This window comes from Pleurodeles waltl, chromosome 3_2 (genome assembly GCF_031143425.1).
Source record: "Pleurodeles waltl isolate 20211129_DDA chromosome 3_2, aPleWal1.hap1.20221129, whole genome shotgun sequence".
NCBI classification, from domain to species: domain Eukaryota; kingdom Metazoa; phylum Chordata; class Amphibia; order Caudata; family Salamandridae; genus Pleurodeles; species Pleurodeles waltl.
Window position 1 is genome coordinate 91,518,176 of NC_090441.1, and position 26,891 is coordinate 91,545,066.

The 26,891-nt window shown below is 47.1% G+C and overlaps 1 protein-coding gene across 1 annotated transcript in view; it reads right to left on the minus strand.

Moving 5' to 3' along the window:
* Window positions 1–6,157: 6,157 nt before the first annotated feature.
* RABGEF1 (RAB guanine nucleotide exchange factor 1) overlaps window positions 6,158–26,891 on the minus strand; it is a 236,280-nt gene continuing 215,546 nt past the window's right edge. The window contains exon 9 of the mRNA XM_069226871.1: window positions 6,158–8,228. Within this exon, the coding sequence (XP_069082972.1) occupies window positions 7,830–8,228 (399 nt within the window). The 3' untranslated portion in view covers window positions 6,158–7,829. The remainder of the gene's footprint in view (window positions 8,229–26,891) is intronic.

Sequence of the window (26,891 nt, forward strand, 5' to 3'; positions counted from 1 at the left end):
GCACCGCGCACCGTGCGGAGAAAAGATCGACGCGAATCCGATCGCGGCTGAGAAAACGACGCGACGCCGGCTCCGCAGCTGAGAAACGACGCCGCTGGAAACGCGACCGGAGAATCGACGCCCGGAGCAGGAGAAACGACGCGCAGCATCGCTGACGAAGGCTGAGAGATCGCAATCAGCGCCGCGGGACTTCGGACCGTCGCGTGGCTGGCTTTTTCGACGCGCCTCGCCGAGCCGAGCTGTTTTCAACGCATATACCCGTGCCGGGTTATTTTCGACGCACACCGCCCGTGCGGGGTTATTTTTGCCGCAAACCAGGTACATTTTCACGCTAGCAGCGCTAGTGTGTTGTTACAACTACCTAAAGACTCTTTTTATTTGAAACCTTTTAAAAATCATAACTTGACTTGTGTATGTTGGATTTTTGTCGTTTTGGTCTTGTTTTGTCTAGATAAATATTTCCTATTTTTCTAAACTGGTGTTGTGTCATTTTGTAGTGTTTTCATTAAGTTACTGTGTGTGTTGGTACAAATACTTTACGCCCAGCACTCTGAGGTTAAGCCTACTGCTCTGCCAAGCTACCAAGGGGGTAAGCAGGGGTTAGCTGAGGGTGATTCTCTTTTATCCTAACTAGAGTGAGGGTCCTTGCTTGAACAGGGGGTAACCTGACTGTCAACCAAAGACCCCATTTCTAACAGCCACCGACAGGAGTAGAAGTTCCGTGTACCAATACTGCCTGGGCCACCTGGGCGCTCTGAGTATGATCTTGAAGCCCTCCGACTTCATCTTCCTCAAGAGCCTGGGGATCAATGGGATGGGGGAAAAGCGTACGCAAAGATCCCGGACCATCTCATCGAAAGAGCATTTCCCCACGACCCCGGGAGTGGGTATCGACTGGCATAGAATTGGCATTTGGCGTTCTGATTGGTGGCGAACAAATCCAGGGTTGGTCGTCCCCAGCAATGGAAGTCGCTGTCCAGTACCCTCTGGTTGAGTTCCCATTCGTGGCAGTTGTCATCCGTCCTGCTGAGAGAGTCCGCCAGTACGTTGTTGACACCTGGCAGGTGCTCCACCCTGAGGCAAATGTTGTGCAGCGTGAGCCAGTCCCAAAGAGATTGAGCTTCCCTTGAGAGGGAGAGGGATCTTGTTCCTCCCTGTTTGTTAATATAGAACATGCTTGTTGTGTTGTCCATCTGGACCAACACAGATGACCCTGCAATGCGTGGAAGGAACGCTTTGAGCGCGAGACAAATTGCTTTTAATTCCAACAGATTTATGTGCATTCCTCTCTGCGCATCTGACCATCTTCCCTGAATGCGCATGTCCTGTAAATGACCTCCCCAACCTTCCAATGAAGCGTCTGTTGTGATGATGAAGTCTGTCATTGGCATGAACAAGGTGAGCCCTTGAGAGAGATGGTTGACCCGAGACCACCATCGCAAAGCCCCCACTATCCTTGGTGTAACACTTATCAAATCCTCGAAGGATCCTTGTGACTGGGTCCATTGGAGCTGTAACTCCTCTTCCAAAGGTCTCATTTTCAACCTTGCTAGATGAACCAGGACGATGGATGAGGAAATCATGCCTAGGAGCGACTTGAACAGTCATACTGAAACGGACCTTCTTGAGATGCTGGCAGCCAAGTTGGCTAGTTTCTGCTGCCATGCCTGAGTGAGATACACCTTGTTTTCGATGGTGTCAAGTTCTGAACCCAAAAAGACTATCCTGCGTGTGGGAAGAGTGACTGACTTCTGGAAATTCACTGTTAGACCCAAACTGTGAAATAATTCTAGGCAGGCATTTGTAGCCTTGGACGCTAGTTGTGATGAAGGAGCTTTTATCAGCCAGTCGTCCAGGTATGGGAACACCTGAAAACCCCTGTTGCAGAGAAAGCCTGCTACTGGGGCAAGACATTTCATGAAAATTCGTGGAGCTGACTCCAAGCCGCATGGGAGAACTTTTAATTGATAATGGGCACCGGCCACAGTAAAGCGGAGATACTTGCAATGTTTTACATGTATTGGTATGTGGAAATAAGCATCCTAGAGATCCATTGTTGTCATATAGTCTCCAGGATTCAAAAGGTGTAGGATATCCGATAGCATGATCATACGAAATGATTGCTTCCGTAGAAACTTGTTCGGCTTCCTGAGATCTAGGATCGGTCTCCATTCCCCTGACCTCTTCCTTATTAGAAAGAAACGGGAATAGAACCAGAGTCCTCTTTGCTGAACTGGAACCTCCTCTATCGCTCCCTTGGCGAGCATCAGGAACACCTCCTGCTGAAGCAGGAGAAGATGGAGCGGTTTGGATCTTCCCAGCGGATGGTGTGGTGGCGTTTGTATAAATTCCATCGTATGATCTCGAGCCACTATATCCAGCACCCATTTGTCCGATGTTATGCTTTTCCAATTCTGGAGGTAATTGGAGATGTTCGCTCCCACTTGATGGTTCTGTAAATACTGGGGAAGGGTAGCCGGTGCCTGATAAGAATCATTGTTTTCGAGGTTGATCCCGGGTTTGGGAACTCTGTTTTCTCCTTCCACCCTGTCTGGCGTATGAGGCGGTGGATGGTTGCCTATACTGTTGCTGATAGGCTGGTCTATATTGAGGCTACTGCCTGTGGTAGGAACCTCAAAATGTCATAAATCCCCTTCCTCTTGCACCCCGAAAGGGCTGCTTCCGGTACTGCAAAGTACCCAGGAACCGAGCAGTGTCTGTTTCAGCCTTGATGGCCTGCAATGCGTTGTCTACGTGCTTGCCGAAAAGAGATTCTCCATCGTACGGCATGTCAAGAATTCTGGACTGTACCTCTAGTCTGAAAGAGGTGGCTTTCAACCAACCCTGGTGGTGTAATACCGCAGCTCCCGCCAACTGGCGAAAGCCGGTGGTGGCTATATCCAGGGCGCAGTCAATATATCTTCAGACGTGTGCTCTCCTTCTTGAAGGATCTTTCGTGCCTCTGCTTGTTTGCTCTCCGGAATGAGGTCCATGAAAGCCTGCATATCCGAACACATTTGTCGATCATATCGACCCAAAATCGCTAGGGAATTTGCTGCCCGAACAGTTATGGATGACATGGACGAAAACCTTTTGTCCACATTATTTAATCTCCTTCCTTCTCTATCAGGAAGAGTAGATATAGGTGCCGACGGGTTCTTAGAACGCCTTTGAGCAGCTTGAGAGATGACAGAGTCTGGTTTTGGATGACCAGTTAAACATGCCCGAGAGTCCTGAGTTGCCTTATATTTCTTGTTGAGCTTCTGTGGCACTGGTGGAACTGTTGCCGGGTTCTGCATGATCTTGATCCCCTCACTCCATATGAAGTCAATGATAGGGATGGCCCTCACAGACTTCCTTGCTTGTTCCTTAAAGTTATGGAGGAAGCGTTCAGACTGCGAAACCTATGTTGGCAAGTGGAAACGCGTGGCAGCCCTCTTCATTAAATTGTGAAAACCACCTATATCCTCCGGTGGACAATGTGAAGGACGAGGAGGTGGTGGAGAAGGAGTAGGGGTTAGATAGTCGTCCCATTCCTCACTAGGATGCTGTGGTGTTGATATTTCACCTTCTTCTTCTTCCCCAGATGTTGAAACCTCATCTCTAGGGGGAGCGGCTAACACAGGTTGCGGAGTCATCCTAGGAGTAGCTGGTGGTGCATTCCTTGGTGTAACAGGAGGAGTTTGAAGCGGTGGTTGTTCTTCCGCTGCAGCTGGGAACCTCCTCCTATAATCCTGCAACATTGACTGAAAGTCCTGAATCAAGGAGGCAGGCATCTGGACAGTGTCTCTTGGTTGAGGCGGACGTTCATAATAGCGTCCCTGTTAAGAGTAATAAGGCTGTCATTGATCATACTCATCATCATCCTCTTCCTGATATTTGACGTGCAATTGGGATGGGCTGTGTGCATGTTCAAATGGGCTCTCATCTGACTCTTCCCAGTCCAGCAGATGACTAGGCAGCAAAATTGTCACCTTATTTGGTGAAATATCTCGAGGATATATCGCCGATCTGGACACTGCTGTGGTTTTAACTGTGGCACGAAGATCAGGAGACCCAGAAGAACTAGGAATAACATCCATTTGACTCACAGCCACCATTGGCATAGTCGATGGTGTCGACGACTATGGCCCCGTCGACGGCACTGATATCGTGGACGATTTTTCTATCAACGATGGTCTTGTCGACGGTGATGTAGCTGATGGAGCTCTCATCCGCGGTGTTGCAATCGACGGGACTTTCATAGACGTTGTCGTCAACAACGATGTTCTCGTCGACGATGGTGTCAACGTTGTCTTGAGCAATGAAGTCTTTTCTGGAGGCTTCGTCGACGGTGGTTTAATGGAAGCAATAGGAGCATTTACCACGGACGGTCTCGTCGACTAGGTGGTGGAGACAGTAGATTTGAACACCGTCGTCATTGTCACGGTCGTCGATGGTGGTGTTGTCGTCAAGTTGATTTTGATAGATACCTTTCTAGAGGTAGAAGGCTCAGATGGAGGAGAACGGTGAGATGACTCCTTCTTTCGTCGAGGAGAGGATGGCTCAGATGAAATTGAACCCTGTACGACTTTTGCACCTTCCTTATGATGCAGTTTTTTTTTACACTTGATGGATCTTTCAGCCTGACCCAGGTCCTCAGACCTGGACCTTTTATGTGGCCTTTCTGACATACTTTCCTCACCTGAAGTACAGGATTTTGCCATGTTAAAAGTCTACCCTCACGGTCCCTGAGGGTTTTTGCAGAGAAAGTGCAGCATATCTTGTAGACTTTCACTTGGTGTTCTGGATACAGGCAGCATAAGCAGTTTTTATGTGGATCATACACATGGAGCCTTTTCTTGCCACAGGTCTTACAAAGGCGGGAAAGGCCTTGTCTAGAAGAATCTGACATCTTTTAGAGGTTTTCTGAGAGAAAATCTTCTGAAGAAGTAGAAAACCTGAGCAGAGCACAGGGAGACTCCCTTCACACAACGTGCGGTAGAAAATCTGAGGGAAAGAGCCTCTCTGGAGAGTATTCTAGAGGGTGCTTGTGCCTGATTGGCCAACAGCCAGGTTTGGATCCTTTTCACAAAAAGATTGAGATAGGCTATAAGAGTGATTTGGTTTACCATTATAGCCTATGGAATTTTTTTGGGTGCTTATTGCTTTTCGTGTACCGTGGGACTCCCACTTCGACGACGGGATGATTCAAGCATGTGAATTTATGAAACGTCCAATACTGGATGAGCCAGCTAACCTTTTGCAGGCAAACGGTACATGCAGAACCAAAATATCTGTAACAGAAATCTCATGATCGCTGGTGCTTGGTCATAGAGGATTCCCACCTCTGGAGAAAACAAAAGTATAAAATGTTGGTCTCCTATGGGATACGAGGACTAGCCTGAAAAGATGTAACCCTGACCTTGAAGACTGGCTCGGTGGAATGGGGATCCCTCCTGTATAGCAACCGAGTCCTCATCTAATGATCTGGATCTGCTAGTCAGAATGTTGAGCTCCTTGTAATCAAAGGTAGGAAATCCTCACAGGCTGACTCCCTCTTGCCAGTGGATTCCCCTGAAGCATACAGACTGGCGAGGAAAGTCTTGCTGATGAGTTCCTACAGTTAGTACTTCACTCAATTTTCATTTTTGCGGGCAGTCGGCTGCATTGACTCTCGGCCGGACAAAGAGCCAGAGCACAGGAAAGCCAAACAAAAATCAACAGACATTTTTACTTCACAATACCCAACCAACAAAAAGAATATTGTGAAAATCTTCCAAAGTGAATAGAGCTAGAATAAAAACAGACCTATCTGACATTCTATCATCATGGAAGTAACAATGTCAAAAAGCCATTAGAGGCTGCTCTACAGATAATGGAAAGTGCAAATGGGGAGAAAGGGCTATTAAAAATGAAGCTTCTTTTCAAGAAAAGTAAGTTTCACATCAACACATCTTGAAAAAATATTAAGCACACAAAAAAAAAAACTTCACCCAAAAGAGTTACAGACACATATACATAAATGGACTTAGGGCTCATGTTTGGAATCTCTGCTCCATGGAGCAGAAAATAAACCTTAGGCAAACTATTAGTGCTGTGCATTGTGGGATACAATCAGTCTGCTGCCTAAAGTTCTACTTTAATTTTCTTATTGAAAGTGAAGAATTGAAATGGGTTTCATAAACAGTTATTTATTTGTATAATTCTACTGCCCGATTTTTATTTTAAAGAAAGGAATACTGCTTTTGGGGATTTTTTGTTCCCCTTGAAACCATGTGTAAAGAACCTTACATATGGTTAAAATATTCAGTGTTGATGAATATTAATAAAGAGCCCATGATAGAAAAAGTAACATCTCCTGGACCACTAGTACAATAATTTCTCAAGCAAAGTTATTTTAAATACAAATCTGTATTAAACACACACACACACCCATATGACATTTGAGAGTGTATGCTCAAATTATATAATCCCCATTCTTTGGTGATAAATAACACACATGATGCATGCACATTTAAAACAGCTGTTTAGTTTGTTTTAAAACATATTTACAATTGTACATATTTACTTATGATTACCCATTGCAAGACCGATGTAAAGTAAAGGTTTTAAACACTAGTACCCAAGAAAACCTTAAAAAGTCAAATATCGCTGAACTACGGAGGCATTGCCAGTGACCAATGGCTTTATCACTAAGGGTCTGCTTTAGAGTTCAGCAGATGGGTTACTCCGTGACTGATATTCCATCCACTGTATTACAAGAGCCATTGGAAATAATGTACTTGTAATATGGCGGATGGGTTATCCGTCCAATTGTGATGTTTAACCTGTACGGCGACCTCTAGATCAGACCTTACATTCCTACAGTACTCCAGGTAAGGACCCTACATGTATTATGTCTTGCAGTCACACATTGCCTCTCAATATTTCCCACCTTTGTTTCTCCCCTTAGCTAAATGAACCTATCAATGTCACTTTGAGAATCCGATGCATGCCAATGTGGGGTGATGCAAGTAGAGTCAACACATGCATTCAGTGCAAAGATGTGCCAGATGTAAGGTACCAAGAGTCTATATGTGGATGCCAACTCAATAGCTGTTACAATGGCTGTTGAGTAACATTCACTGCTCTAATTTACTTGGTACCACTACGAGCCAGGATATGGGAAAACCTTAATGTCAGCAACTGAATTTGAAATGCCCCCTATCCCAAAACGCCATCTAGCCCGGAGTGTTTGATATGGAAATAAATAGTGCTATGATTTACAGTAAGCATGCACAGTTATAGGTATTGGAGGGAAGATGGTGTTGACTCCTAAGTGCCAAATCACCATGCATGCAGGTTAAACTTTTGAGGGAGCCTCAATACTCTATGGTAAAATCAAATGTGGATTGTACCAGGAAGGCTGCTCACAAGCCGGCAATCCAGAACTACTTGCTTTTCTGCAGAGGAAACCATAAAAACACCAGAATTATGTTTCCATCAACAAGTACTCTTATTTTCAGATGCAGCCAAACTGAAAACATAACCTGTACATATGGTAATGCAGAAGCATGGAAGAGAACTTCTCAGTTCACTGAGGTTTTACGATTCTTACGGCACTTTGTTATAGAAAAGTATAAATCAACAGAAAATCAGCAAGGAGAAAGTTAACTGCTCCCCATTCCAATAAATAAGATTTATCTTACATGATAAATTACACTACGATTAATTACACTAAAAAGTATATCGTACCTTTCAAAACTTTGCAAATTAAATTCATGGTGTTTTTTAAACACTAAATACAGAAGAATGTAAATAATACAGAGTCAACTTTGCAGCAGAACACCATTCGAACCTATTTAATATTATCCCGCATACACTTGCGGCTGCAACGGTGGGGGCAGCTTGTCGTTCTCCACATTTTCAGAGTCAATGGCTGCCAATGGCTGACTTTTAGCTTTGATATCCAGTGGATATTTCTCAACTATATCCTGAACCTCCTTACTGATCCCATCAGTCCAGTCAATGAGGTCCTTCTCAAGCTTCTTGGCTTCACTGACAATTCTTTCTTGTCGTTCGTTTAACTGTGAGATGAGGTCCAGGTTTTTGTGCATCTGCTTGACCCCCAAACACATACTGGAAGACCAGTTTTCAGAATCCTGCTTCTTCGGGGATGCCTGGCCAGACATGTACCGGTCAAAATCCTCTTCACTTAAGTTTAGCGACTGCGCATCCAGTTTTTCAATAAAGGCCATAGCACAGCACTAGAAAAAGAAGGCACTCTGTTAGATTCTAGTACTTTTTAATTAAGTACCAACAGGAAAAATAAACGACTATGGCACTGACAAACCAAAACTGTCACTTTATCTTATCAAAATGCCTACATACAGGTGTTACTTGGAAAGCTTAAAACCTAGCAAATATAGAGAAGGAATTCATTTACACGCTTTGCAGTCATTGACATACTCGTCACGTTTTATACTTTATATGGCCTGTTACATTCGTGTCTGTGTATCACTAATATGTGTGAATTGAATGCAGTTACTGAAGACAGATAAGGTGTCCAATATTTCAACACAGCGCGAGATCTGGGTGGAGAGTCTCTTATTCAGGACACAAGAAATGAATACGGTGGTGCCTATGGTTAGAGTAGTCCTACAGAATGCACCATCCAATTGTAGGAGGAACGCATGAGTTAGAGTGATGGTCAACAATTACAAGGATTGAATATAGAACTGTAATGAGTTAGACTGTAAAACTGAAAGCAATTTGCATGGAGAAGTCAAAACGTACTAGGTGGAAATCACCCCATTCATTGGGGCTGGCGAGATGAGACATATGCTTGGTTTGGTAATGCTATGTGGGCAGCACTCCTACAACAGTCATCCACGAACAGCATTAACACTATCACAACTGGGATGTTTGCGCACATCGGATTGATTGTTTTATTAAACTGCCATTAGTTTGTTGAAGCACGTGTATCTCTCTGGTCTCTTCTTGCACTCATATAATCTATGCTTCTTCCCGGCACATTCTGGGCTACGCATTGGTGCATATCCCATATCAATATCTTATTACATTCTGGAAATATGATGAGAAATGTAATGATATTTTCATTTTTAAACACATTTGTGCAGTATTTTGTTGCATTCCTCAGAGTCCTGCAATACCAAATATGTGGGGTGTCCTATCTAATCTACTCCGCACAATTAATTATGTAATAATAGGAGAAAAGATCACTAAGTTGTGGAAAAATCACTGCTGATGGTACACGGTTTATTTGATGACAGACATCAAACTTTAGAGTATACAGCAAGCATAAAAACAATATGATATATACATATTACCTAACTACCTAATCTACCGGTACAAACCGAAACTCCCTTATGACTGGCTGGCCATTAAAACATTTCGAACATCAGATTTTTAGCATTTGTTCTCCAAAACATGACAACTTCCTCCAGTCTCCATCAAACAAGAAGGCGTCCCTTCCAAGACTTGACTCAGCTTCTTCATCCTGGGTCTCCTAAGCATGGGAATACCAGAGGTGTGGGCTTTTTATGGGTTGAGGGTGTCCATATGCAATAAACTGGGTACATACGTTGGGAAATTTGAAAGGCAGATGCAAGCAATGTACCAGTTTAGTGTACCAATCTTTTGGACCCAGATATCGCCCCTTGGATCTATCGAAACATACCCCAACCATACATTTTTAACATCTATACTGCCTAAGGTTTCTACTGCTGGGTGATAGACCTCCCTCACTCTGGATGGCTATCCGCAAGTTCCTGCTGAAGATGATATTTGTAGCATTTGTCATTTTGCCCCAAAACATGGTAAAAACTTCTAGTCTTCCTTGAGCAAGAAATAAAAAAAAGAAAAACCTTTTTATTTCAGATTGAAACATAATACAAGGAAACCAAAAGAGAAAAACAAGCATAAAAATCAGGAACCCAGTTAGGCCAGCTGTACATTAACCCCTTCGCTGCCAGGCCTTTTCCCCTCCTGTGCCAAGCCTTTTTTTGGGCTATTTGGGGCAGTTCGCGCTTAGGCCCTCATAACTTTTTGTTCACATAAGCTACCCACACCAAATTTGCGTCCTTTTTTCCCCCAATATCCTAGGCATTCTAGAGGTACCCAGACTTTGTGGGTTCCCCCGAAGAAGACCAAGAAATTAGCCAAAATACAGTGAAAATTTTGTTATTTTAAAGAAAATGGGAAAAAGGCGGCTCGTGGCTTTTTCCCTGAAAATGGCATCAACAAAGGGTTTGCAGTGGCAAGATCTCCATCTTCCCAGCTTTCAGGAACAGGCAGACTTGAAAGAGAAAACCCAATTTTTCAACACAATTTTGACATATTACTGGGACATACCCCATTTATACTATTTTTTGTGCTTTCAGCCTCCTCCAAGTTAGTAACCGAAATGGGTGAGAAACCAATGCTGGATTCCCAGAAAGCTAAAGATTTCTGAAAAGTAGACTAAAATCTGATTTCAGCAAGGGGTCATTTGTGTAAATCCTACAAGTGTTTCCTACAGAAAATAACAGCTGAAATAAAAAAGTATTGAAATTGAGGTGAAAAAAACCAGCCATTTTTCTACACGTTTTACTCTAACTTTTTCCTGCGATGTCAGATTTTTTAAAGCAATATACCGTTACGTCAGCTGTACTCTTCTGGTTGTGGGGATATATAGGGCTTGTAGGTTCATCAAGAACCCTAGGTACCCACAGCCAATAAATTAGCTGAACCTTGCAATGGGTTTTTATTCTATACCGGGTATACAGCAATTCATTTGCTGAAATATAAAAAGTGAAAAATAGGTATCAAGAAAACCTTTGTATTTCCAAAATGGTCACAAGATAAGGTGTTGAGAAGCAGTGGTTATTTGCACATCTCTGAATTCCGGGGTGCCCATACTAGCATGTGAATTACAGGGCATTTCTCAAATAGACGTCTTTTTTACACACGGTCTTACATTTGGAAGGAAAAAAATGTAGAGAAAGACAAGGGGCAATAACACTTGTTTTGCTATTCTGGGGTTGCTCCCAACTTCTAAAAAACAAAACAAACAAAAAAATCATTTTTTTTTTATCCCCGACGCCTAGAGGCGTCTGCCACCCCCCGGGGTGGCAGATTGGCCTAATAACAATAGGCCGATCTGCCCTCGGGGGGACAGAAATGGCCTAAAATATATTTGGTCGCTCCCCAACTGTAAAACAACAACAACAACATAAAAAAATCCCCGGTGCCTAGTGGTTTTCTGCCCCCCTTGGGGGCAGATCGGCCTAATTAAAATAGGCTGATCTCCCCTCCAGGGGGGCAGAAATGGCCTAAAATAAATTTGCCCCCCAGGGAAGCGACCCTTGCCTATCCGTTGATCACCCAGCTGGATGATGACATTGAACATTTATATATTGGTTTATATGGTTTGGGCGGCCAGTGGTTGCTTAGCTGCTCTTGGGGAGGGGAGTTGGGGTTTGTTCACTTTGCTTGTTTTAGCCCGTGGCCACTCTTGAGAACACAGCTCATTATTGGGGTGCCTCCGGGGGACTGTGGAGAGGCAAAAACACTGTCCTCTGATGCGTTCATTAGACAGTATGGCTGATGCACATTTCACTCTTAAAATGATATCTTGGAATGTCCGGGGTTTAGGATCTGTGGCCAAGCACCAAAAATTCTCTCTTATATGAAACGCAGAGGGGTACACATTGCCATGCTGCAGGAGTCACACCTCACTCAGGTGGAGGCTCAGACAACTGTTCGCAACTACATATTTTGCCCTTTGCAAGGGGGGCGGTGGTCTGGGTGAAGCCAAGGGTACCCTTTGAGGCCTCCTCTGTGGACGTGGATAAGGAGGGCTGCTATGTGCTGGTGGAGGGACACCTCCATGATAGACCCTTGTGCTGGGTAGTATATATGCCCCAATCACGACCAAATCCCATTCCTGCACTCCATGTCCGCTCGGTTTGCACAACATGCGGATGTCCCATTTTTCATAGGGGGAGACTTTAACGGGATCCTAGACCCCCTTCTCGATTGGTTGACCCCACCATTGCAAGGTGCAGCGACTGTTAGAGTGGCTATAGGAATGATGATCTGGATAACCCAATGGGACCCAGTGGACATATGGCGCCTACAAAACCCATTTGTTAGAGATTACTCATACTATTAACACCTCTACCACGTACACAAAAGAATAGACTCCATACTATGCTCTGCCTCCCTTTGTGGTATTGTCGCGTAGGCTCTCATTATTCTAATGAGACTACTGGATTTTGAGCAGCAGAATCACCCGCGGTGTGGGAGCCTGAAGTCTAACCCACTGTGGGTGACACCTGTCGCTCCAATCCGGGTTTTGATCCAGCCAACTGGCAGTGCCTTATCCCTACCAAAGGATAGTGATGATTGGGCAGCCGAGCGCATGACATACTAGGCTTCTCAGGGAAGTCGTGGTCACTCAGGTTACATCCGGTTCTCTCATTTACAATTCAGTCTCATATATAAATGACAAACAGAGGCAGTATATGTTTCAATAATGAGTTTAATAAAACGACTGCATCTTAGATAGCAAGGCGTGAGCTGCAATAACCATGATGACACAACATGACAGTATTAAAATTGTGATCAGGAGAGTGAAGCATAAGAACAACGCTATCATATTGTCACTATGATCGATGGACTATTTCCTATCTAGGTTATTATTTGAGCACAGCATGTTAAGCTCTAATTCTGCCTTTCAGGTTCCCCCGGGAAGACATCAACCCCCATACCTGAGCAAAGGCCTGCGTTCTGCATTAGCATCTGTAGTGAAGCATTCAGCAATCAGCATACAGCCGTGGTCTCTGGCTGGAATCTCCCTCTAACGTGTAAGGGACAAGGAAGTGTTTATATAATAACACAGCTGATGTTCTGAGAAAATGTTCCAATCAATCAATTAATCAAAAAATGTATAGAACGCGCTACTCACACGTGAGGGTCTCAAGGCGCATGTGGGGGGGGGCAGGTGGGGAGGCAGGAGAAGGGGGGTACTGTTCGAACAACCATGTCTTGAGGTTTTTTCTGAAGAGTAGGAGGTCTTTGGTTTTGCAGAGGTTGGTGGGGAGGGAGTTCCAGGTTGTGGGGGCGAGGTAAGAGAAGGCCCTTCCTCCTGTGGTGGTTCGTTGGATGCAGGGGACTGTTGCTAGTGCGAAGTCGGCTGATCGGAGGTTGCGGGTGGGAGTATGGAAGTTCACTCTTTCGTTGAGGAAGGTCGGCCCGGTGTTGTGGAGGGATTTGTGTGCGTGGATGAGGATCTTGAAAGTGATTCTCTTGTCTATGGGGAGTCAGTGAAGGGATTTGAGGTGTGGTGAGATTCGTTCCTGGCGGTGGAGGCCAAGGACGAGGCGTGCAGCTGTGTTCTGGATTCTCTGGAGTTTGCGTTTGAGTGTGGTGCCGGGGTAGAGGGCGTTACCGTAGTCTAGTCTGCTGCTGATGAGTTCATGGGTGACTGTCTTCCTGGTCTCTGGGGGAATCCATTTGAAGAATTTGTTTTAGAGTGCGGAGTGTGTGGAAGAAGGAGGAGGTTAGTGCACTGATTTGCTGTGTCATGGAGAGGGAGGGGTCCAGGATGATGCCGAGGTTGCGTGCGGGGGTGGGTGCGGGGCCTAGGGTGGTGGGCCACCAGGAGTCGTCCCATACGGTTTTGTTGGGGCCGAAGATGATGATCTCGGTTTTGTTGAAGTTAAGCTTGAGGTGGTTAGTTGTCATCCAGTTGGCGGTGTCGAGGAGAGCAGCATGTAGGTTGATTCTGGCAGTGGTGGGGTTGCGGGTGAGGAAGAGGATAAGTTGGGTGTCGTCTGCGTAGGAGAGGATAGTGATTCCGTGTGGTCGGAGGATGTTGGCTAGGGGGATCATATAAATGTTGAAGAGTGTGGGGCTGAGTGAGGACCCTTGGGGGACTCCGCAGATGATCTTGGTAGCGGTGGAGTGGAAAGGTGGAAGGCGGACTCTTCGGGTCCGGTCGGTGAGGAAGGAGGTGAGACAGTCTAAGGCTTTGTGGCGAATTCCTGTGTTGTGGAGGCATGTGCGGAGTGTGTGGTGGCAGACAGTGTCAAAGGCTGCGGAGGTCTAGGAGGATGAGTGCGACGGTCTCGCCTTTGTCGACTTTGGTCCTGATGTCGTCAGTGCATGCAATGAGGGCAGTTTCCGTGCTGTGGTTCTTGCGGAACCCGGATTGTGAGAGGTCAAGAGTGTTGTTTTCTTCGAGGAAGTGGGATAGGTGGGCGTTGACTAGTTTCTCAGCAACCTTGGCGGGGAAAGGGAGGAGGGAGATGGGGCGATAGTTGGAGCTTTGTTTCTTTTTTTTTTTTTAGGAGAGCGGTGATTTCTGCGTGCTTCCAGGGGTCTGGGTAGGTGGCGGAGTCGAAAGAAGAGTTGATTATTTCGTGGAGTATGGGGGCGATGGTTGGGCTGGCTTTGTTGTTGATGCAATGAGGGCAGGGATCGGAGGGGGGATCCAGAGTGGATGAAGTTCATGGTTTTTTCGGTTTCTTCGTGTGTGGTGGGGGCCCAGGTGGTGAGTGTGGTGGGGGGGGCAGGGTGGGGGGGGGGGGTCATGAGTGGGGGTTGAGTTGGGTGAGTGAGGGGTGTGTGTGGTGGGTGTGTGTGGTATGAAGCTGTTGTGGATGTCCAGGATTTTGTGGTGGAAGTGGTTGGAGAGGGTGTCACATAGGGGCTGTGTGTGTGGGGGGGCTGTGTGTGTGTGGGGTCTATGTTGCTGGCTTTGGGTTTGGCTAGCTCTTTAATGATGGTGAAGAGTTCTTTGCTGTTTTGGGAGTTGTTATCAAGGCGTGTCTTGTAGTGATCTCTTTTGGTGGTGCGTATGAGTTGGTGATTGGTGCGAATGGTAGTTTTGAGGGTGGAGAAGTTGGTTGTAGAGGGTTCTTGTCACTATATTTTCTCCCCTTGGTGGCATTTGCGTTTGGAGTTTTGGAGTTCGGGGGTGAACCATGGGGCGTTCTTGATGTTGCGGGTGGCGATGTGTTTTCTGAGGGGGGCTAGTGTGTCTGAGCAGGTAGTGATCCATCTAGAGAGGTTGTGTGCTCCTGCGTTGGGGTCGTTGGTGTGGGGGGGGGGGGGGGAGAGGTTGTGAGCCAGTTGGGAGTTCAGGCGTTCTGTGGGGATCTTGTCCCACATGCGGTAGGGTGTGGTGATGGTAGAGTGTGGGGGGTTTGTTGAAGGAGAAGTGGATGAAGTGGTGGTCAGTCCAGTGGAGTTCGGTGGTGTGGGCTGTGCCCTGCTGAGTGTGTGGGTGCGGTGACCAGTTGTTTGAGTCCGAGGTTGGTGAGGTTGTCTATGAGGGAGGTTGAGTTGTGGTCTTGAAGGTTCTCCAAGTGAAAGTTGAATTCACCGAGGAGGATGTAGTCTGTGGAGGTGAGGGCGTGCAAGCCGACTGTGTCGACAATGGTGTCGCAGAAGGTGGGGCGTGGTCCTGGTGGTCTGTAGATTAGTGTACCTCTGAGGGTGAAGTTGTTGTTAATGTGGATTAGGAAGTGCACGTGTTCTGTGTTGTCGATAGTGTCTTACGTAAGGATGTGTATTTTCTACGAATGTTGGAGACTAAACTTCTACTACGTTCACCGGCAATGTACCGAGCTGCAGCCTTGAATGAAGCAGAGTGATCAAGAATGTCTTGTTTGAGAACAGAGTGCTGGCCTAGGCAAAAAAAGTTAGATAGATGAAAATAAAACAAGACCATAAAAATGGTTATTGTAATATTAATAAAGCAAAGCTGAAAATTATATATCTAGGTTAAAGTGCACAGCAGCCGGTGTTAAAATAACGTGCATGGAGCTATAACTAAAATGGCTATACAACAGTGTGGTTATGCATTCAGACTACCTTGGTCGGACCATAGCCCGCTGCTAATCTCCTTACATAAGACAGAGATCCGCCCGCCTGTCCTGACTTGGCAATTGAACCCGGGCCCACTGGAGGACGATGCCTACTGGGAGGCACTGATAAATAGGTTGAGTTAATATCTGTCATTGAACCCCTGGACGGCAGCTAGTCGAGGAATCAAATGGGAGGCCCTCAAAATTGTACTCCGGGGGCACTGCTCGGGACAAACCTAAATGTGCTTAGAGGACAGCTTACACCAATATGACAATGAACTGGATGGAACCCTAAAGCGCAGGCGAGACTGTTGGAGACCAGAAAACTATACAAATCAGCACTAGAGCGCCTTCGTTGTCACGACTGTAGGAAGTATATTGCCAGAGTGCATGAGGAGGAGGGGAAGGCGGGTAGACTCCTGGCCTGGCTGGTTCGCCAGGGAGCAGGGGAGGGGAGGGGGCAGATTGGGGGAGGGGGGGAAATACCAATTACCCAACTGACTACAACGGAGGGGACCATACTTTATTCACCCACCCAAACCAATACTGAAATTATGACCTATTATATGTCTCTGTAAGGACCCTTACAGATGGTCATGACTGCCGAGAGGGAGGACTATTTGGCTGCCCTCCCACAGGGGGCTCTGTCTGACATGGATAGGGACATACTGGGGGCACAAATAATGGTGGAGGAGGTTAAGGCTGCCATTAAGTCTCTGGTGTCAGGCACAGACGGTTTACCACCAGAGTTTTACAAGGTGTGTCTTGGTATATTGGCACCACGGCTAGTGGAGATGTATGTTGAGGCATATGCATCAAAGATCCTACCAGCCTTGACCCGGGAGGCCATGGTCATCCCTTTGCCTAAATCCACGCAAGCTGACATGAAAGTTACGGACTTCCGACCTTTGTCCATGCTTAATACAGACTTTAAGATACTCAGCAAAGCCCGGGCTACCTGACTGTTACCCTACATGTGTACTGTGATACACAGTGATCAAAACGGGTTTATACCTACCTGTGGCACCTCCAATAACCTCCAGAGGCTCTACTCCCTGCTTTATGATGACATTCACCCCCAGGACCCTAAGGCAATGATTGTGTCAGTGGACCTTAAAAAGGCATTTGACACAGAGTTGGGATTTTATGGGGACCACCATGCCACGCATGGGTCTGGGGCGACTGGGTCAAGCTGCTTTACACACAACCTACGGCAAGAGTTAAGACGGGGCAGACACACAGGGGCACCTGACAGGGGTGTCAACTGTCGCCGCTGCTATTTGCTATCGCCATTGAACCCTTGGCAGCGTGGCTCAGAAGGATGGGACACGAGTAGGGACTACACCGCAACGGGCAGTACCATATAGTTTCCTTGTATGCAGATGACCTACTTATATATCTCACAGATGGGGCACTGACACGGCCGTTTGAATTATTGGATGACTTTGGCGCCTGCTCAGGCCTCTGCCTGAATCGCAGGAAGATATGTGTTTTCCCGATTGTCGGCAGCATGACCCACCCGGGCTCCTGACCAGAGAAAGTAACCTCGGCGCCACACTCCTTTTGCTATCTTGGTATTCAGATTTACCATGATCTTACAGATCTACAAGAGGGTAATTTGGGGAAGGCAATTCGAGGGCTACGGTCTGCTGCTAGTTTTTGGTGTTCTCTCTGCCTACCCACTATGGCACACATCTCCCTCACTAAGATGGTGATGCTCCACAGGATACTCTATTATTTTGTTAACTTGCCCATGTTGCTGCCAGCCTGGTTTTGTTTGCTGGACGTCCTCATCAGGGAGCTACTGTGGGATGATGGATGTCAGCGTGTGGCCTTAACCACCCTGGGTATGCTCCCGGAGGAGGGAGGGCTTGGAGTACTGGATTTTGACATGTATTTTTTGGCAGCTCAGGTCCAATGGCCTACACAATGGCTTAGCAGGGTGGAGCTCTTGGAAATAGCAGCCACTGAAAGCAACCCAAATCGGAGTAGACTCCTAGCTAGAATACTTAAACACAGTCTTCGGGCCCCAGACCGGGTGTACTGTTATTGACAACCCTGGCCAAATGGCGGCTAAGACTTAGGAAAACAAAGACGAAGGCCCCATATGCACCAGCCACGCCCCTGGTGGGCATTCTTCAGCAGGGATACAAACATTGGGGAAGGTGCACTGCCAGGGAATGTTGATCCCTTTTGGCGATCTGGTGGACCAGAATTGACTACCACAGGGGCAATTTCTGACATATAAAGTGGTAGTAGGGGCTATCTAGGACGTCAGGGGTGAGACAGCCAGTGAACCGCCCATGATGGGGTACTCCAGATCATGCTGTCTATCGGAGGGGGCTCTCATCTAGTTCATTGTCTCTACAAAGCACTGACTGGATTGGTAAATAGACCGCTGGATGCCCTACGGACTAAATGGGAGACAGATCTTAATAGGCCACATACAGACACTGACTGGAGCAAAGTCTTAGCATACGCACCCACAGTATCCCGAAATACACAACTAAAATACATTCAATACAGCTATACCCACAGGACTTATCTTACACCACAATGGCCTAGATTCATGTATGGTGGCGATGTGGTGAGCTGCCCCCGTTGCCAAGCACCAGATGAGGACTTTAGTCATATGACCTGGAGATACCCGGGACTTTATGAATTTTGAGACGGGTCATACGAAAAATTATTAATGTATTGCATAGACGATTAGAAAATTCAATAGCGACCTGCTTTTTACAGTTGTTCACCAGACCGCAACCCAAAAAAGTTGGCAACAGATTTGTGGATCTGGCCTTAGTGTTGGCCAAACGCAGGTTGTCATTAGCTTGGAAACAATGCAGGGGATCCAGCCTAACCACGTGGATACTGGATGCAACACGGTGGGCCAGAGCAGAGGAGAGAGCTCTGAGATGGGAGGAGTGTAGGGGATTAGATGTTGGCAGATAGCCCCCTTATGGACGGAAGTGACTGACAATTGGAAAACCCCAGGTTCAAGGGAGAAGTGAGACTCAGGAGGTACCACAGGGAGCGACGACGACAATGAAACCAGATAAAGGTGCCTTAGATGATGGGGTGTACACATTGGGGAAATAACAGATTGGATGGGTGTTGGCTTCCTGAGGTGCCCAACCTGCCCATCCTTGCCCTACGGCCTTACCCATAAGCGACCCATATCTGAAAGGCATAGAAAGTGCACCATAACTAAAACATTAATACATTAGGCACATAGAAGAGTATACACCACGGGCAAGTTACTAGTTTAACGTTGTTTTAGTTATATACAAATGGAGCAAAAGAATTGGACACAATATTGGTCCGTACCATTATCCTTCATACCAAACATCACTCCAACCCCACTCTGATCACAGACTCCAACATACCAATCTGTAGTTAAGACACTGACAACCATCTTAGTAGTAAGATGTACGATTGGAAACAACAGGAATGTACCTAGGAGACTATGCTCTATGAAATGTATATGTCTGGGCTCTGAGCCTATATATACTTGTAACAGCTGCCTAAGTACAGGAGTTGGTAAAGAAGATATGTGAGCTAAATGTTGTTTTAAAACAACAATAAAATAAAATGTTTAAACAAAACAAAATCAGTGCTGGGAGTAAGGACTCCACATCACGCAAGAACACTGAAGCATCACTGGTAGGTATTTGTAAAATCCCCCAATCTTCTTCACGGTGGCACAAGTGAGAGGCAAACGGTTCCATGGCAAAGGCCAATAAGAGAGGTGACAATGGCCACTCCTGACGAGTGCCAAGTTGGATGGGAAAGCTGCCTGAGATCAAGTGGTCCGTTTTAACCTGAGCAGTAGGATTGGCATATACCCCTGAGCAGGAACATAACCATCCCCAGGATTGACCCATTTTGAATATTTGTGATGGGGAAGATTCCAGGGGAGTGTCTATGGCCTTTGAACGTGTCTGCAGCATTTGAGAGCAGGATTGGCCTGGACACAGGGGAACCTATTAACCCAACATTTCCTAAAACTAAACAAACAGGTGACCAGAATGCATGAGTCTCAGCATGTTTTATTTCCCAGAAACCTCATGCAAATGTCAAATATCGGGTGAAAAAACAATTTTTCCTTGTTTCTCTGACAGAAAACTCCAGAGCAAATGGCAAATGTCCTATCTTCCAATGTTAACATACTTCCCTCGATAAAAATGGTACCCCACATATGTGGATGGCCTACTGCACAGGGCAGAAATAGGCCAAAATTGTGAAAATGTGATCACCACACTATACTATGAGGATTACACAATGTCACTTATCTGGGCTACTCCCCATGCTTGTTTTTTTTTATTTTTAATAAAAAAAATATGTGTTTTTGCTCTGTGTGTGGGGGTGGGGAGGGGAGTGCCTTTGGGTCCCCAGCAACAGAGCTTAGGGATCAGGGTGTCCCTACCATGGCCACTTTTCTTTTTTTAAATCTTTTTTTCTTGAACTCAGCTGAAGCCGAGTCTCAACGTGGCTGCCAAAACTTATATATATATATAGACAAATTTAGTTTTTCTTTAATTTCTTAAAAACAACTGAACATATTTACACCAAATAACAAAAAGGGCACTTTCTGGACCAAGCGCTTCCTTTCTGCCAAATGGTGTAATTCCGTCCAGTTGTTCGGGTGCCATTCTTGTTCAAAATTCCTATGGAAAAATGCATGGGGGAAAAAGTGTTTTGTAAACCCCCCCCCTTAATTCTCAGCCCCTGCTTGACGGATCACCCTGAAAATTTCTAGACGGATGCTGAAGTAAGCGTTTTTTGGGGAGAAATTTTTTGAAGATTTATCAAACTGCGCCAAAGTTATTAGCAAAACAAAAAACACTTTTTCTACAGAAACTAGGTCCTAACTATACCTACCTTGTGGCGACCGCCACCAGGTAATATAAACCACCCCCTCCCATCTCCTTGCTGGCCCACAGACACACATCTGTGTCCCAGCGAAAAGCCTTGACGCTATAATCCAAATACCGTCTTACTCCTCGCTGGAGCACAGGCACACACTTGTCTGCTCTCCGCGAGGAATCAAACTCAATACGGATTTTTAGTTATCCTCAGAAAAAAAGCCAAACAGCGGCTGTGTACAGACCCATCACATTTCGAATTCACGTAACAAGTGCTCCCTGATGCACCCAAAGGCAGCCTGGAAGCAGGAAACTTAACTGTCACAGAACACAGGAGGAGGACACACGCAAAGCAATGTTCACAACCCTGGTCCAAGAGACAGGGTTGCTGTTGTGCCAAATCCAGATCCAAGGCCTCAGGTAAGTCCAAGTCATGCCACAAATGTAAGATGGTCACATGGGGCATGTCCCCCTCTCGCCACTCCAGATTAGGTGATAAACACAAGTCACTCCAGAGGCCTGACTATGCTGGTGTCTTTCAACACTAAGCCCATTCTGAGGGTTTTCGCGACACACTTAGTTTCCTAGTCCATCATCGTCCACACAGATGTAGATTTCTTTACAGAGGTTGTGCTGCAAATCTTCAATGCAAAGCTGGCTCCCTCTGGAGCACCTTTGACCCCACAGAGTTGTGGGGCTGGGGGGCAGTAGCATGTCTTATAGTGTTTTACTTACTCGCTGATTGACCTTGCTGGGCCGTCCTCAGGTTCCTTTTTGGTACTGGTCTCTAGCTCCATTCCGACCCCCCTAAGGCTACACCAGTTCATGGGTCGGAGCATTTTCAGTTTGCTGATCTACCCTTCAGCCTCACCTTTAAACTCTGATGTTTACGTTGGTGATGGCCCTGGTTGCATTTCCCCCATCCCCTTTCCATTTCAGGGATACTTGACTATCCTATCTTGACTGTTGGCTGCTCAGGGCAGACTCACCACAGTCAGTTGAGGACCACATTATATAGACAGTCTCCCTTCTTTTATCCATGGAGTTTTCTATCAGTGAACCCAAGATCCACTGGACACAAACTATGATAATTCCCTTCATTAGTGCCATCCTGGGTACTGCAGTGTTCTAGGCCTTCCCATCACTGCAATTAGTAAATTCAGGATATTTAGACTATGATCTTGATATTTTGGACTAAGTTCTGAGCCACGCTGAGGTTGGTTCTGACTCCTTCTTTCACCCCTTTGCACTTACTGGCATATGCCGACCTTGCAGTGTATCCTCTGCTTGGGTGCAACAGCAGGGCTGTCTGTCATAGTATCTGCATTTAGAATAAGACAGCCCAAGATATGCGGTGGCGGCAGGCACACACCAACTTGTCATGCAGCAGACTGTTCCACCAACCTTCTCCAGATCTTACTGTGGTGATGGATGCAGTGTCTCTGGGTTGGGATTTTACTAGAGAAACACGGAGATTAAGGGTCTGTCCTACACAATGAAACAGTGGCTCTAAATCAGTCTCCTGAAGCTTTGCGCAATCTGTCCGATTTTCAAAGCCTGTCTGTTGATTTTCAAAGCCTTTCTGTTGTCCATCAGGGGACGGCTGCTGCAAGCCCTGACTAGACAACATGACCACCATGTGGTTTTGCAACAAGCAGGGTGGCGTGGGGAGTTGGACCTTGTGCCGGGAGGCATTGTACCTATGGCTGGATCAACAAGCAATCCTCCTGATGCCTGATTGAGTCAGTAAAAGGTGGCAAGCCACAAATGGCATCTTCACCCCTGGGTGGCTCAGGGTATCTTCAACCAGTAAGTGGTTCTTGGACTTGATCATTTTTGTCACCTCCAAGAATGTGTAGTGTTGGGAATGTAATGCGCTGGTGTTTCCACCAAGAGAGTTCCTAGAGGACACAATCCACCTGCAGTGGAGCACAGGACACCTATGCATGTTTTCACTGCTGACTCTCCTGCCTCAGGCTCTGAGAGAGGTCAGAACAGGCTGAGCCCAAGTCACCTAGATAGTTGGGATTGGGCCTTGAGAGTATGGTTCCCCGACCTGTTGAGCCGGAGCATTTTCCCTCCAGTACATCTGCCTCTCCAGGATACCCTCATGTCTCAGCAACAGGGCAAAGTCCTGTATCGGATTATTTGCAATCTACACTTCTATGCATGGTGATTAAGTGATGGCAGATGAGTAGTTTCAACTTGCCTGAAGAAGTAATGGATGCGATTTTTGTGGCTAGGTGCCCCTCCACTATATCCATCTAGTTGGGGCATTGGAAGAAATTTGTGGCCTGGTCTAGGGACCGTCTACTTGATACCCTACAGACAAGTTGTTCTTTCATTTATTTTATATTTGGCCCAGCAAGGCTTTGCAGTGAGCACAATTAAAGACTAAATGTCAGCCGTCTCTGATATTTCTGATGTACACATTGTTTGAGCCCATAAACTGTTGTTATCTACATCGCCTCACCATCAGAATGTTTTCTTTTTATTGCTACTACTTCTGCTCACATTGTCACTGTGTGGCAAGAGCTGGCAATCCCCATACACCACTTTCTTTCTTGATAAGTTTGAGCATGGGCTTCCTTACCACCAAATATTGTATTTGCCACCCACATGGGAACTTCTTCACCCTTCCTGCTTTTTTTTTCTTTCGTTGCATCCATGGAAAGAGGAAGAGAAACTCCATCAGCCTGACCTGAGGAGAACTCTTAGTTTTTAGATACAGCACACAAAGGCAAAATGTGTAGACAACAAAGGCACTGCTCATGTGGATTGTCCTGTGCATAAAGACATTTGTCCTGTGCATAAAGACATTCTGGGGGTCATTCTGACCCTGGCGGCCGGTGGCCGCCAGGGCCACCGACCACGGGAGCACCGCCAACAGGCTGGCGGTGCTCCCGAGGGCATTCTGACCGCGGCGGTTCAGCCGCGGTCAGAAAGGGTAAACCGGCGGTCTCCCGCCGGTTTACCACTGCCCGTTGGAATCCTCCAAGGCGGCGCAGCTTGCTGCGCCGCCGAGGGGATTCTGACACCCCCTACCGCCATCCTGTTCCTGGCGGTTCGCCCGGCAGGAACAGGATGGCGGTAGGGGGTGTCGCGGGGCCCCTGGGGGCCCCTGCAGTGCCCATGCCAATGGCATGGGCACTGCAGGGGCCCCTGTAAGAGGGCCCGCTTGTATTTCACTGTCTGCTTAGCAGACAGTGAAATATGCGACGGGTGCAGTAGCACCCGTCGCACCTTCCTACTCCACCGGCTCGATTACGAGCCGGCTTCATCGTGGGAAGGACGTTTTCCCCTGGGCTGGCGGGCGGCCTTTTGGAGGCCGCCCGCCAGCCCAGGGGAAACCTCAAAATACCCACCGCGGTACGGTATTTTGGCGGCTCCCGCCGGGCGCGCGGTGACCGCGCCCGGCGGGAGTCAGAATGACCCCCTCTGTGTCCTGGCCAGTGAGAAAAGCCTTGAGTACTTATGAGCTCAGTCCTTCAAGCCAAAGCTGTTTTGATAGTACTGACACAGTGTGTTCAAGTTCTAGTCATCTTCCCAGCTGTGACCTGGGCATCCATGGATACATTCACTAAGCACTGCTGCCTCGTAAGCCAAGTCCGTACAGAGGGTCATTTTGCCTACTTGGCCCTAACTGACAGGAACAGCCCAGATAAGTCCCGGGGATAGCCACCTCCCCAGGGCAGAAATAGTAAAGGAATGCATGAGGGGGTATGAGAGGGGGTCGCCCGCCCCCACCTGCAGCCCCAGGCACCACTACCTACCCAGTGCAGAATTAGTACCGAAATGCACTGCGCCTGGTCCCCCCGCAACCCTGAGGACCGCCACCTCCCCAGGGCACAATTTATAACTGAATGCATGTGTGTGTGTGTGTGTGTGTGTGTGTGTTGAGGGAGGGGCTTGATGGGGGGAGGTGGGGTTGCGCCACACAGCCTTGGGGACTGACACCTCCCAGGGGCACAATTTGTAACAGAATGGGGGTGGGTGGCTGATTGGGGACTGCCACCTCCCCGCGGCAGAATTGGTAACGAAATGCAGGGGGATGGGCAGCCCCCCTGTGCAGCCCGGGGAACCACCACCTCCCCAGGGCAGTATGAGTTGGAGGGGAGCCACACTGCCCCCCTCGAGGAGCCAATGATGGCCCTGGGGACCTCCACCTCTCCATGGCTGGCTCCTGCTATGTCCCGAGGTCGACAGCCCCGGGACACAGCTGTTTGTTCTGACTTGGCTGGAGCTTTGACACCTCCTGCCAAGTCAGAGCAAACACTGGTGTCAGCAAGTGAGAGCGGCTCACTTGCTGGAATAGGAGGTTTCCCCTGCTTCCCGGCCTGGAGAGATGCAGGCAGGGAAACAGAGGAAATAATTGCTCTCACAGAGAAGGAGCTGCATGTTTAGCAGCTCCCTCTCTGTGGCAGCAATGCTGGCTCCTGCAGGAAGGAGGGAGCTAGCTGGGACTGTGGGGACTTCAGACTCCCCCACGAAACAGTGGTGAGCCTCAGGGGATGGGGTCCCTGGGTGAAATCGGTGAGGGGGTGGGGGAGGGGGAGGGGGATGCTGGGCTCCCTCTTCTAGACACTGGTCATTTACCCAACAAGGTAGCACTTACCAGCTAACCAGTAGAAAGTGCAAAACTGTCGACTCTTGTTGGATAAACGAGCAGGTCATGTTCTGTTCTGGCCATGATGCTCATTTCATAGAAATTAAACCTCAATAGGAAGCACTTACAAACATAAACATAGCAGGTGCCCCAGTTGAAGCTCCACTTCGGGAAAGCACAAATGATCCTAACTCCTGGGCTTAGCGAAGGTAAAGCAAATGTGTTTACTCAGCGATTCCATATTGAAAAATGATCGGAAATCCTTTGTGGAGGTGAATGCATCGTTCACCTACTGGAGCGCCATCTGTATGTGACTGTGATGAGTGGGTTCTTTCTTGTTCTGTCCTGGTGAAAACATAATCCATGGTTCCCACTTTAAATTGCTACAAGTATACAAATGTGCCGTTGACCTGGCCCACTTGGCCCTGCCCCGTCTACCTTAGTGGTATGCAAAGGTCTTCCCGCCTTTTGCCATTATGATAGACAGCTTTCCAAAGGGTCCCCTGTGCGTTTCTGCCAATTCTGGTGGCACATTCTTGATTCCAAGGAATATGAGGATAGCCCCGCCAAACAAAGAAGCACTTACGGCATATAGCTAAGAGGAAGAACCCTGGTTTGGTGGAGATTTACTTATGGGGGTCTCACTGGCCTCTCTATAGGAGGATTCATGTTATCAAAGAATTCTGGAGAAAGACGCACAAGGAACAATCACATTGCCAAACGCACACAATCGCATTGGAGACATTTCCTTGTGGTCCATTATGCACCTGTAGTGTAGAATACAAACTGGACATTTACCCAACGAGGTTGTACTTACTAATTAATCAATAGAAAGTACTTAAGTTAGGTGGACATTTTGTGCAAAACTGTAGACTCTTGGTGGATAAAACGGGCAGATGCAGTTTCTTTGTGGCCGAGTCACTCACACAGCTACTGACCCATCCACACAGAAACACACCCACTCACAGGTGCACTCAGACACTCATGCACCCACTCACAGACCCACTCAGAGACTTATGTACTCAAACACAGACCCACTCAGACATTCACACACCCACTCACAGACCCTCAGACATTCATGCACCCACTCACAGACCCTCTCAGGCTCACTCATTCAGAGCCACTCAGACTCATACACTCACTCACAGTCACACTCAGACTCATATACCCTCTCACCGACCTACTCAGATACTCACACACCCACTCACATACCCACTCAGACACTCTCACAGACCTTCTGAGACACTTATGCCCTCACTCACACAGTCACTGTCAAAGGTTAGGGGTTACAGTTATAGCAAATAACATTTTAAAAACCTTAGCAATTCACTTAAAAAAAACGAAGGTTACATGATGTTCTATTTAGGCTCACATTTCGCTCGTACAAAACCAGTGAAATTCGGCAATTATAGATACCTGAGCTAACTATAATTCACGCCCCAGCAATGCACTTCTCATGACCTCACATATTACATCAGGAAGGGAGGATGTCAGTGTCAAGCATTTTTAATTCTCATTTTTAGCTTTGTGTTGCGCATGGATAAATACATAGTGTCTGTGTCTCTCTCTCTCTCTCTCTCTCTCTCT